This window comes from Phyllobates terribilis, unplaced genomic scaffold (assembly GCF_046119375.1).
Source record: "Phyllobates terribilis strain yellow unplaced genomic scaffold, ASM4611937v1 Scaffold_5__5_contigs__length_657084704, whole genome shotgun sequence".
NCBI lineage: Eukaryota > Metazoa > Chordata > Amphibia > Anura > Dendrobatidae > Phyllobates > Phyllobates terribilis.
Genome location: NW_027362765.1, coordinates 633,234,890 through 633,247,905, shown reverse-complemented (window position 1 = coordinate 633,247,905; position 13,016 = coordinate 633,234,890). Strand labels below are relative to the sequence as shown.

Below are 13,016 nucleotides of genomic sequence, written 5' to 3'. Positions count from 1 at the left end.
TTCTCCGTCTTCTGGCGGCAGCGGGCGGTCTCCGGTTTGACCCGCTGAGCCCCTAGTCCATAACACTGCACCTCACTTGCTCGGCTCCACGTCTTCTGGCGGCAGCGGGCGGTCTCCGGTTTGACCCGCTGAGCCCCTAGTCCATAACACTGCACCTCACTTGCTCGGCTCCACGGACACTGCGTCTCTTCTCCCTCTAGTGGGGCTTGACCCCAACTGTCAACTCTCCACTTTCCCACGCAAACCTCCTTTTTCTCCCTTTTTCTAGACACGCCCCCAACTCCCCAGTCACCTGCCTCTGGTTGCAGTCTGTCTTCCTCCTGCAACCAGAGGCACGGCCCCGGCAGTTCCGGATCCCTTGTTCTGAAAGTACTTACACCCCGGTCTTCCCCCTTACATGACTTTCACTCATGAAGGCCTTTTTTCATAATGCATCTAGTAGTGCGGGGCTAGATAAATAGGAGGCAGGTCAGTGAACGATCAGTGAGCTGTCATAAGAGCATACAGATGAATAAGTAATCAGAGCACCAGATAGAGCGCCCTCCACAGGCCGCCCCGAAGCACGAACATATCATTATCTCCAAACTGAAAGTAAATATTACACAAGAACCACAGGATGGATTTCATCAACCAAGGCAACATTTTAATCAGTGTAGTGTCGCCCTCCTGACAGTGTATGTAGTTTACTGAGCACAATCCTGCTGATAGGTGTGCTTTAATGATCTACTAACAGTCAAATCTAATGGTCACTGCTCCCTGCTGATTCTCCTTGATCTCTCTGCAGCATTTGACACTGTGGATCACCAGCTCCTGCTTACTATGCTCCGCTCTATTGACCTCAAGGACACTGTTCTCTCTTGGTTCTCTTCCTACCTCTCTAACCTTCACTGTGTCTTTTGCTGGCTCCTCTTCCTCTTCCCTTCCCCTTACTGTCGGGATTCCTCAAGGATCAGTCCTTGGCCCCCTCCTTTTCTCCTTGTACACTGCCCCTATTGGACAAGCAATCTGTAGATTTGGTTTTCAGTACCATCTCTATGCTGATGACACCCAATTATATACCCTGCATTATTACAAAATACCAGTGATTGTCTTTCCGCTAAAACTGAATATGGCCGATATTGCCATTTCCGTTTGTGGCTCCACCATTACTCCCCAGCAACATGCCCGCAGTCTTGGGGTCATATTTGATTCAGATCTTTCCTTCACTTCTCACTTCCGATCACTCACTCGCTCATGCCATCTACACCTCAAAAACATCTCTAGAATTAGAACTTTTGTTACCTTTGACTCGGCAAAAACTCTTACTGTAGCTCTTATTCATTCTTGTCTGGACTGTTGCAACTCTCTACTAATTGGTCTGATTAGTAGAATACAGCAGCCAGGATCATATTCCTCGCCAACTGCTACACCGATGCCTCTTCCCTGTGCCAGTCATTGCACTGGTTGCCCATCCAATACAGAATTCAATATAAACTTATCACTCTTACCCACAAAGCTCTCCACGGTTCAGCACCACTTTACATCTCTGCCCTAAAAACCCATGTCTTTAGACTAGCCTATTGCCTCAACACATTTGTCTAACTGTCCTAGTTTGGCCCATATAAAAATTTTCTTCAAAATCATGTTCATACCATCCATGCACTTAATAGCCTCTGTCTGTACTGTACACATACTGGCTGGCGACCAGTTCATGTAGTGTTATGTGCTTACCCTATTGAGTATATTATGGCTGTATTATACAATATAATCAAATTTTACCTTTTGTGTCTCCCCTCTTTCCTCATAGACTGCAAGCTTGTGAGCAGGGCCCTCACTCCTTTTGATATCTGAGTTATGCTTATTCTGTAACGTCTTTATTGTCTGTACAAGTCCCCCCTAAAATTGTAAAGTGCTGCAGAATATGTTGGCGCTATAAAAATAAAAATTATTATTATTATGTAGTAACCTTGGTTTTGCTTCCGTATCTATGCAGTAAGTTTGGTTATGTTCCCGTATTTATATAGTAAGCTCAGTTATGGTACCATATCTTAGCAGCAAGCTTGATTCTGGTACCATATCTATGTAGTAATCTGGATTCTGGTACCGTATGTATGCAGTAAGCTTGGTTCTGTTCCCGGATCTAAGTAGGAGGCTTGGTTCTCTTGCTGTATCTATATAATAGAGTTAGTAAGCTCGGTTCTGCTCCCTTATCTCTGTAGTAAGCTCCGTACTGCTCCCTTATCTCTGTAGTAAGCTCGGTTCTGCTTGATTCTGTTCCCATATCTCTGTAGTAAGCTCGGTTCTGTTCCCATATCTCTGTAGTAAGCTCGGTTCTGTTCCCATATCTCTGTAGTAAGCTCAGTACTGCTCCCTTATATCTGTAGTACGCTTGGCACTGCTCCCTTATCTCTGTAGTAAGCTCGGTTCTGTTCCCATATCTCTGTAGTAAGCTCGGTTCTGCACCCATATATCTGTAGTAAGCTCGGTGCTGCTCCCTTATCTCTGTAGTAAGCTCGGTTCTGCACCCATATATCTGTAGTAAGCTCGGTTCTGCACCCATATATCTGTAGTAAGCTCGGTTCTGTTCCCATATCTCTGTAGTAAGCTCGGTTCTGCACCCATATTTCTGTAGTAAGCTCGGTTCTGTTCCCATATCTCTGTAGTAAGCTTGGTTCTGTTCCCATATCTCTGTAGTAAGCTCGGTTCTGCACCCATATATCTGTAGTAAGCTCGGTGCTGCTCCCTTATCTCTGTAGTAAGCTCGGTTCTGCACCCATATATCTGTAGTAAGCTCGGTTCTGTTCCCATATCTCTGTAGTAAGCTCGGTTCTGCACCCATATATCTGTAGTAAGCTCGGTGCTGCTCCCTTATCTCTGTAGTAAGCTCGGTTCTGCACCCATATATCTGTAGTAAGCTCGGTTCTGTTCCCATATCTCTGTAGTAAGCTCGGTTCTGTTCCCATATCTCTGTAGTAAGCTTGGTTCTGTTCCCATATCTCTGTAGTAAGCTCGGTTCTGCACCCATATATCTGTAGTAAGCTCGGTTCTGTTCCCATATATCTGTAGTAAGCTCGGTTCTGCACCCATATATCTGTAGTAAGCTCGGTTCTGTTCCCATATATCTGTAGTAAGCTCGGTTCTGCACCCATATATCTGTAGTAAGCTCGGTGCTGCTCCCTTATCTCTGTAGTAAGCTCGGTTCTGCACCCATATATCTGTAGTAAGCTCGGTTCTGCTCCCTTACCTCTGTAGTAAGCTCGGTTCTGCTCTCTTATCTCTATAGTAAGCTCGGTTCGGCTCCCTTATCTCTGTAGTAAGCTCGGTGCTGCTCCCTTATCTCTGTAGTAAGCTCGGTTCTGCACCCATATATCTGTAGTAAGCTCGGTTCTGTTCCCATATCTCTGTAGTAAGCTTGGTTCTGTTCCCATATCTCTGTAGTAAGCTCGGTTCTGCACCCATATATCTGTAGTAAGCTCGGTTCTGTTCCCATATATCTGTAGTAAGCTCGGTACTGCTCCCTTATCTCTGTAGTAAGCTCCTTTCAGTTGCTGTATCTATGTAGTAATCTTGTTTCCTTTCTCGTGCCTACGTAGTCAGCTTGCTTCTGTTGCAGTATCTATGTAGGCAGTAAGCTTGGTTCTGCTCCCATATGTATGCAGCAAGCTCCATTTTGTTCCCATATCTATGCACCAGCCTTTTTTTAAAACGTGTTATCTCTGCTGCTTTAATGCAGCAGCCAGAGATAAGCAGGCCAAAGGTGGTCCTTCGGAACTCGAGGGCCACTGGTTTGCGATTGCCCCCCAGGTTGAAAAGTGCCAGCCAACCCCTGTCCAACTTGCTGGTATATGCTCCTCCATCCTGGTCCCCCATCCTTGAATATACTCCCCCATCCTGGAATATGCTCAGTCATCCTGGAATATGCTCCCCCATCCTGGTCCCCAATCCTGGTATATGCCCCCCCAATAAAATGGACCCTGTCTTCAATAAAATGACACCAGAGATCGCACTATGAGCAGGCATTGACTCCGGCACTACACTCCTCCTTCAGTCTTGCCGGAGATCGTGGTATGTCCTCATGATGCCGGAGATCGTGGTATGCGGTCAGCGCCAATGCATAATGCGATCTCTGGCGCCACACTCCTTCATCCTCATCCTCCTCACTGTCACCTCTGGGATACGTTCTTCTAATTCGGCATACCTGGTTATAATATAGATTCTGCAAGTCTCTATTCAAACAAACATAGATGTGTGCAGTATTCTTGTATTTAGAGTATGCCGTTACTTTATGCTTTTTGACTTCTTTATGGTTGTTACACACTACTTATGTGAAGAATCAAGCAAATCTTAAAGTGAACCTGTTATTTTAAAAACGCAGTCAAAACAACATTGTGCTACAGCACAGGAAGAACTGGGAAGAATGATAAATATTTTTGTGAAAATAGAGTCAGTATAACTTGTATTTTAATTATTTTTTATCTCTGCTCATTCAGTCAACAGGGCGGTTGTATTTAATGAATGAAAGTCTTCCTTGTATAAGAGTACATCCATTGACAACGATCAGTCATTGGGTATAACTGCCCACTTGACTAAAAAGCCCAGAATAAGCGGAAATACACATTGATCAAATACAAATTATACTTAATTTTTTCCCCTCAAAAATATATGTCCCTCTTCTCAGTTTTTCCTGCACTGTAGCCTGCAGATTGGACGGCATTGTCAGGGTGGCAGTTTCTCTTTAACTGTGAGTTATTGTATTAACCTAGCAGAGCAAATCTGGCCTGAAACTCCTTATAGGAAAAGAATCTCGGATAAGCCTTTGTTTCTTAGACAACTACTCAACCATAATTGTATTTATTGTACACTTTCTTTTGTATTTAAGGAATTGAATTTCCAGCTTTTGAAGTTGATGTTTATCAGCGTGTTGGTCACGTAGAATTTCCTCTTTCACCCGATGGAGAAGTGTCTGCAGTTGTACACCCTTCCCTACAGGTAATCATCAACTACAGCAACACCATAGAAATGAGCTGAAAACATGTTAAGATAAGTGTAATGTGTAGGTTCACATTCACTCTGTGGCCATTAACAAACATAACCTAGAATAGAAGCAAAATGAATAAATACTCTGCAGTAAGTAAGTACGTAAATAGTAATAGTAACCATCTGGCACATAGAGAGGTTTTAGAGATAGGACTGTACAGAGTGGGTACACCTTGTCTCGGTGGGATGGCTTATATGCCTTTTTGATCAATACAGTGTCAACTAAGTACCCAAATTATTTACATGTACTATTACTATTTACTTAAGGCACTGTATTTATTAATTTTGTGTTTATTCTAGGTTATAATCACCAACTACAGTTGCCAATATTATCATCACATTGTAACATACCTGGCGGCGTCCTTGCATAGTGGTCCATCTCCCACTGTGCAAGAGCGCGCACTTGATTTCCAGTCCAGACTGCCACTCTGGCTTCTTTCCATGTTGTCTGCTTTGCTTTGCGCTTGCTGTTTAGGGCGACGCCCGCCGAACTTCCTGATTCTTGTAGCTGCTGCAGACACACCCCTAATGCGTCCTCAGCCTATTGCTGTCTGTCACCTGGTATTTAAACCAGCTCTTTCTTGGAATCCATGCCTGAGCATCTTGTTCTGTCAGTTGGCTTCTTGTCACTGATGTGCCAGGTCCTGTCTATGTTTCCAGCCTTGCGGTATCAGTTCCCGTGTCTGAACTGTGTCCTAGCTTCCTACCTGTTTTGTCTTTATGTCCGTTTGTTCCCTTTTTCTGCAGTGTCTGAACCAGCACTTGGCTTTACCTAGGCTCGTTCCTGCATTTTGTTGCAGTAACTGTTCTTGTCTGAACTGTCTCCTAGCTTCTTACCTGTTTTGTCTTTATGTCCGTTTGTTCCCTTTTTCTGCAGTGTCTGAACCAGCACTTGGCTTTACCTAGGCTCGTTCTTGCATTTTGTTGCAGTAACTGTTCTTGTCTGAACTGTCTCCTAGCTTCTTACCTGTTTTGTCTTTATGTCCGTTTGCTCCCTTTTTCTGTAGAGTCTGAACCTGCACCTAACTTCTACTCGTTGTCATTGTACTTCCGTTTGTGAGTTGGAGTCCTTTCGCTACTTCTTTGCAAGTACCTTGTGTGTATCTGGTTCTGCCTTTCTTTTCCAGTCTGTTCCGTGTGAACAGAGCTCTGTCCCCTTTGCTTTATCTTTGTTTACCTCTTCGGCGATTTATCTCAGCCCTGTCCACCGCGTCTGCGGTTTCGCTCTGCTCAGCCCTGTCCACCGCGTCTGCGGTTTCGCTCTGCTCAGCCCTGTCCACCACGCCTGCGGTTTCGCTCTGCTCAGCCTTGTCCACCGCGTCTGCGGTTTCGCTCTGCTCAGCCTTGTCCTCCGCGTCTGCGGTTTCGCTCTGCTCAGCCTTGTCTACCGCGTCTGCGGTTTCGCTCTGCTCAGCCTTGTCTACCGCGTCTGCGGTTTCGCTTTACTCTGTTTGTTTACCGCATCTGCGGCTCTGAACTCGTCTCCCAGTCTGTACTGGACCCTACCCAGCCTGCGCTCTAGTCTGCCTGTTCCTGTATTCCCTGATGTGGGTCAACAGCCGTGTCCGGGGTCTGACCTGGAGTAGACCCTGGTCCCTCTGCTCGGTTCCTCCCTGGTGCATTGGCGTCGTATGCCGTCGTGCGACCTTGGTCGGATCGGGCAGATACTTAGTTACGCCCCTCCAGGCATTCTCCGGTTCATGGCACAGTGGAACCACTAAACACGCACACGCCAGTCAGTACGGGCGTGTGCATTACACACATCCTTTCAATTTTCTATTTAAAGAGGTCCCGTGACATCTCCTGAAATACAGTGTCTTGAAAAAGTATTCCTACCTTGTGAAATTTTCCACATTTTTTCACATTACACAGTACAAACATGAAAATCCCAATAAAATATATCTATGTGATATGTGATATACTAACACAAAGTAGCAAGTATTTGTGAAGTATAAAGGGAATGACACATGGTTTTCTAATTATTTGACAGATATAAATCTAAAAATTGTGACGTGCATTTTTATTCAGCCCCCTGTAGTCTGATACCCCTAAATAAAACCCTGAGTAACCAATTGCCTTCAGAAGTCACATAATTAGTAGAGTGCACCTGTGTGTCATTTATTCTCAGTATAACTACAGCTGTTCTATGGGGCCTCAGAGGTTTGTTTTGGAATGTTAGGGCTCAAACAGAATCATGAAAACCAAGGAACACTCGAGACAGGTCAGGGATAAAGTTATGGAGAAGAGTAAAGCAGGGTTAGGTTATTAAAAATAGCCCAAGCTCTGAACATCTCATGGAGCATTATTCAATACATCATCCAAAAATGGAAAGAATTTAGCACAACTGCAAACCTACAAGACATGGCCGTCCACCTAAACTGACATCTCAAGCAAGAAGAGCATTAATTAGAGAAGCAGCCAAGAGGCCCATGGTTCACCTTCCAGCAGGACAACAACCCTAAACATACTGCCCGAGCTACAATGGAATGGTTTAGATTATTATTATTTATTATTATAGCGCCATTTATTTCATGGCGCTTTACATCAAAGCATATTCATGTGTGTGAATGGACCAGTCACAGTCTGGACCTAAATTCAATTGAGAATCTGTGTTAAGACTTTAAAATTGCCGTTCACAGACGTTCCCCAAAACACTTGCAGTAGTAATTGCAGAAACAGGTGGTCCTACAAAGTGCTGACTGAGGGGGGCTGAATACAAATACATGTCACAATTTTCATATTTATATTTTATAAATATTTAGAAAACCACGTATAATTTCCTTTACACTTCACAAATACTTGCTACTTTTTTTTGGTATATCACATAAAATCCCAATAAAAAACATTTGTTTATGAGTGTAACATGAAACAGTGGAAAAGTTCACAAGAGTTTTTAAGGAACTGTATTACTTCCTGCAGAGATGGACATTTTACCACTGCAGTCAATCACTAGCTGCAGGGGTGACCAACGTGTCCCCACTTTGGACAGTGATTAGCTGCAGCAGTCACATGTGACAGGTAGTGACGAGCGAGTCACAGTCGCAAATCATGTACACAGAGTGACTGAAACATAACTCCCGAGGACACTAAAGATACTCGGAAAACACCGGAGCATGCTCGTAAATCTCGAGCAACGAGCATGCTCGCTCATCACTAGTAACAGGATGTAAAACCGTTTCACATACTTAGATTAAGTAGATTTGCAAGTAATTGTTTTCAAATGTGGGACTTGAATTACAATATTTCCTACTGTATATTGTTCAAGTCTCTTTTATAATCCTGCTGCTTATGTCTTAGAATCCATTTAAAAGGGGTTGTCCCCTTTCAGAAATCTTCCTTTCATAGGCTATAGTAGCTTTAAAAAACAAACAGGGTATAACTTATCCTCCCCATATCCAGCGTCAATTCTCTGCCTCTGCTCTGGTCTCTGTTGTTTGTCTGCAGCACTAATGTCATGTCGACAGCACTGCAGCCAATCATTGAGTTCAGGTGCTCCAGCCATCTACACTATCAGAGCAACTGAGCTAAAAAAAAAGAGCTGGTTGCAACACTGTCTGTGACATCAGCCATGCAGACAAACAGCAGAAACCGAGGCTGGACGTGCACGGGGAGGGTGAGTAATACTTGTTTTTTTTTTTTTTATAGTGAACGCAGCCTATGAAGTTAAGTTTTCTGTAAGGAAACAACTAATTCCTACCACATTTGTTCATTGCATTTTTTGGAAATGTGATACACTCCACATTGAAATTGCAATGCAGTTGCAACACCAAGAATGAAATGTTGTGGCATTATGGAAATCACAGGATAGATAGACATGTCAATGATATACAAATGATTAAAAATTGGAAACAAAATTTTCAATGCATCACAATTTATTCAGTATTGATTATGAGCACCACGTGCAGAAATGCACACATACCTTGGCTGCTGTTAATGAGGTTAATTATGGCTGTCTGAGAAATGTTCTACCATACTAAATGCATACAAATCATCAACATCCTCTGCTGGCAGCTTCCTATGCAATTATCGACAAATAACATCCTGGATGTACTTAATGGGGGACAATTCCAGCTGTTATGTGATACATAAAATAAATACTTTTGAATATTAAATATTTTTTTTAAATGCCTTTATTTAGAAAAATGCTATGCTTAATCTGCACTCTGTCAGGATTTTAAAGATGGCAACTGCCGTCTAGCAATGTGCAGCCGACCTAGGACGGACTGCGTGAAGAGCAAAGCAGACGTCCTCCCTGCACTGCAGTAAAACTGTCAGACTGAGGGAGATGGAAGTTCATTCTCAGTCCGCTAAAGAAAGGTGTTTATCTTCTCCTTTACTCCGGCTCCACTCATTGTCCTGTCAGGTTGACTGAACAGAGGAATGTGCATTTACAATGCCTGACAGGACGCTGCTCTGACCTGACGTATGTCTTGAGCAGCCCGTCCTACTGCGTGTCCTCTGAAATCTAGGACAGGTGCACATTGATTTATTGCTGCTGCCATCTTTAAAATCCTGACAGCGTGCACGAGATAAAGCATACCTTTTGCTAAATAAAGGTATGTAGAAAAAGTTTTAATATTTAAATGTGTATTATTTATAACAATTCTTGGAGAAACCCTTAAAGATTGTCTGATAAACTGCTATGCTTATTCTGCAACAGACTCAGCACTCTGCTAGTAGACATGGCTGACATCTAAACTCGAAATACTCTTCTTTCCTTAGGATCAAGATTTTTCTCTTCTGCTCCCTGGTGATCCTGCATTTCTGAGTTTGGATAACAAGATAATCCCTTATACTGGAGAACAACCAGTTTACCCTGTCTTTATTAATGAGGCAGCTTATTACGAGAAGAATATTGCTTTTATAGTTGTTGACAAGCTCCAAATATCTGTTCCTGCTCTTTCCTCCAAAAGAGGGAAGAAGGCTTAAAAAACAAGGTTCATGCGTCTCCAAAAGCCTATCTGTATACAGATTATCAATCCAAAGAATACCATGCAATCAGTATATTCAAGAATAACACCCACAAATATTTAGATTATATGTTTTATATTTGTGATATCAAGTGCACCTTAACTTATATTCAAAAATGGTAGTCAGGGCTTGACATAAAGGTATTTCCAAATACCAGCACCATGTTAATACATAGTAACAAATAGTGATGGGGTTTATGATCCCAAGTGAGAATTGTAAACTAAAAATGGGTCCATACAAAAGCAGTGATAAATAAAATCAAAGCATATAATCAAATCCCTAAAATATCATTCAATTAAAAAATACCACCCTTAGGGGGCATTTGCATGAGCGTTGCTAAAAACACCCGTTTCACAATTATTTTACCATCGCCCGATGAGCGAGCAAAGCGCTGTCTTATTGATCGCTCAGTGCGCATCGTTTACTTTGGTCTGCCTGTGTTAACAGGCGTTTAAAGAACTACAAATCTGTAAAAGTTCAGCAATCGGTGGACATATCCAGTACAGGTGATTAAAACCTGAGATCCTATCTCTAATGAACTTCACTCACTGCTCCAACACCAATCAGTGGTGTCAAATGTTCCCTCTTCTTTCCTTATTTGCTGACTTCGGTCACAGTGGTTACTCCTCACATGATAAGTAAGTTTTTTTTATGCCCAGCCAGTATTGAGGCTAGAAACTCCGCAAGTACTGGACAGTATGCATACCACTTAGCCGATTTGACAGACAGGGCTGGCAGCATCTATAATCTATTTATCTAAAAAAAATTACACCCAAAATTGTTGTTTTTGTTCATCGTACCTCACATAAAAAGTGATCAAAAAGTTGTTTGTAACCCAAAGTGGTATGAATACACTAAACTTCATACTACAAGAGACAATATCTACAATGCATTGTAAAAATGAATGAGCTATGTCTCTGAAAAAATGACGACACAAAATATCATTTTTTAAGTGATTTTTTTTGTGCTAAAGTACTAAAACATAAAAAAACTATATAAATGGGAAATCTTTATAATTGTATCAACCCACAGAATAAAGTTAACAATTGTATGGTGAACACAATTAATAATAAAACACATTCAAGATTTATTGTTTTTTTATTTTTGCTCCTCCCAAAAATGTAATAAAAGCAATCAAAGGGTCGTATGTAGCCCAAAGTGAAAATGACAGTTCTAGATTTTCTAATATAGTGACCAAGGAAAGACCTCTATGCAAAAGTCGGTAGTAAAAAATAAAAAAAATATTAATTTAGCATCATTGTATTGACCTGCAGAATAAGGACAACATGTAATTTATACCGACTGGTGAAATGGGCTTAAAACAAAAAGAAAAACAACATATACAGTAGCTTACAAGAGTATTCACCCCCTTGGAATTTCTCGTGTTTTGCTACCTCGCAACCTGCAATTTCATAGGTTTTGGATCAGTTCATGTAAAGAACATGCTTACAAGTGTGAACATTTGGTTTTCCTTTATCATGAAGCAAACAACAACTAGGACAAAATAACTGAAAACTTCAGTGTGCATAACTATTCACTCCCTAAAGTCAGTACTTTGTAGAGCCTCCTTTTGAGGCAATTACAGCTGTAGGTTGTTTTGGATAAGTCTCTGAGCTTTCCACATCTTGCCACTGGGATTTTTTGTCCATTCCTCAAGGCAAAACTGCTCCAGCTCCTTCAAATTACATGGTTTCCTCTGGAGAACAGCAATCTTCCTTCAAGTCTGACCACAGATTCTCATTTGGATTAAGGTCTGGTCTGGGCTTTGACTATGGTCACTCCAAAACATTTACATGTTTCCCCGTAAGCCACTCGAGTGTTGCTTTAGCAGTATGCTTTGGGTCATTGTCTTGTTGGAAGGTGCGAGGAGAGGTGAGTATTGTATTTATTTTTTTAAATCAGTGACTGGTGGCCATAATACAGTATGGATGACCACGGGGGTGCATTATATTGTATGGAGGAGCATGGGGAGTGCATTATATTCTGTGGAGGACCATGGGGTGGGTGTATTAAATCATATGGAGGATCATGGGGTGGGTGCATTATATCGTATGGAGGATCATGGGGTGGGTGCATTATATCGTATGGAGGACCTTTGGGTGGGTGCATTATATCGTATGGAGGACCATGGGTTGGGTGCATTATATCGTATGGAGGACCATGGCGTGGGTACATTATATCTTATGGAGGACCATGGGGTGGGTGCATTATATTGTATGGAGGGCCATGGGGTGGGTGCATTATATCGTATGGAGGACCATGAGGTGTGTGCATTATATCCTATGGAGGACCATGGGGAATACATTATATCCTATGGAGGACCATGGGGAATACATTATATCCTATGGAGGACCATGGGGAATACATTATATCCTATGGAGGACCATGGGGAGTGCATTATATCCTATGGAGGACCATAGAGTGCATTATATCCTATGGATGACCATAGAGAGTGCATTATATTCTATGGAGGACCATGGGGAGTGCATTATATCCTATGGAGGACCATGGGGAGTGTATTATATCCTATGGAGGACCATGGGGAGTGCATTATATTCTATGGAGGACCATGGGGAGTGCATTATAATATATGGAGGATTATGGGGGGTGCATTATACTATATGGAAGTTATAATATTTGGAGGGCATTTATACTGTATAAGCAATTATACAGTGTGAAGGTTCCCAAATTGCTGTTTTTTGTTCATTCTGCCTCCCAAAAATTGAAATAGAAAGCGATCAAAAAAATGTCATGTGCCAAAAAAATGGCACCAAAACATCATCCCACAAAAAAAAAGCCCTCACATGACTCTGTTGGCCAGAATATGGAAAAATTATAGCTCTCAAAATATGGTGATGTGCAATAAAAAGCATTTTTAGTGTGTGACAGCAGCCAAACATAAAGAAACGCTATAAATCTGGTATCCATGTAATTGCACCGGCCAGAAGAATAAAGTCGTCTAATCACATATACCGCAAGAAGAACGGCGTAAAAAATAAAATCAATTCGTCACCTGCTGTTGATTTGTT

At 42.1% G+C, this 13,016-nt stretch overlaps 1 protein-coding gene across 2 annotated transcripts in view; it reads left to right on the top strand.

Moving 5' to 3' along the window:
- The window catches only part of ACY3 (aminoacylase 3), a 147,611-nt gene extending 136,449 nt beyond the window's left edge, over positions 1-11,162 (top strand). For both annotated transcript variants that reach the window (XM_073686153.1, XM_073686154.1), the window contains 2 exons: positions 4,859-4,968; positions 9,739-11,162. In XM_073686153.1, the coding sequence (XP_073542254.1) occupies positions 4,859-4,968; positions 9,739-9,945 (317 nt within the window). In that variant the 3' untranslated portion in view covers positions 9,946-11,162. The remainder of the gene's footprint in view (positions 1-4,858; positions 4,969-9,738) is intronic.
- Positions 11,163-13,016: the final 1,854 nt, after the last annotated feature.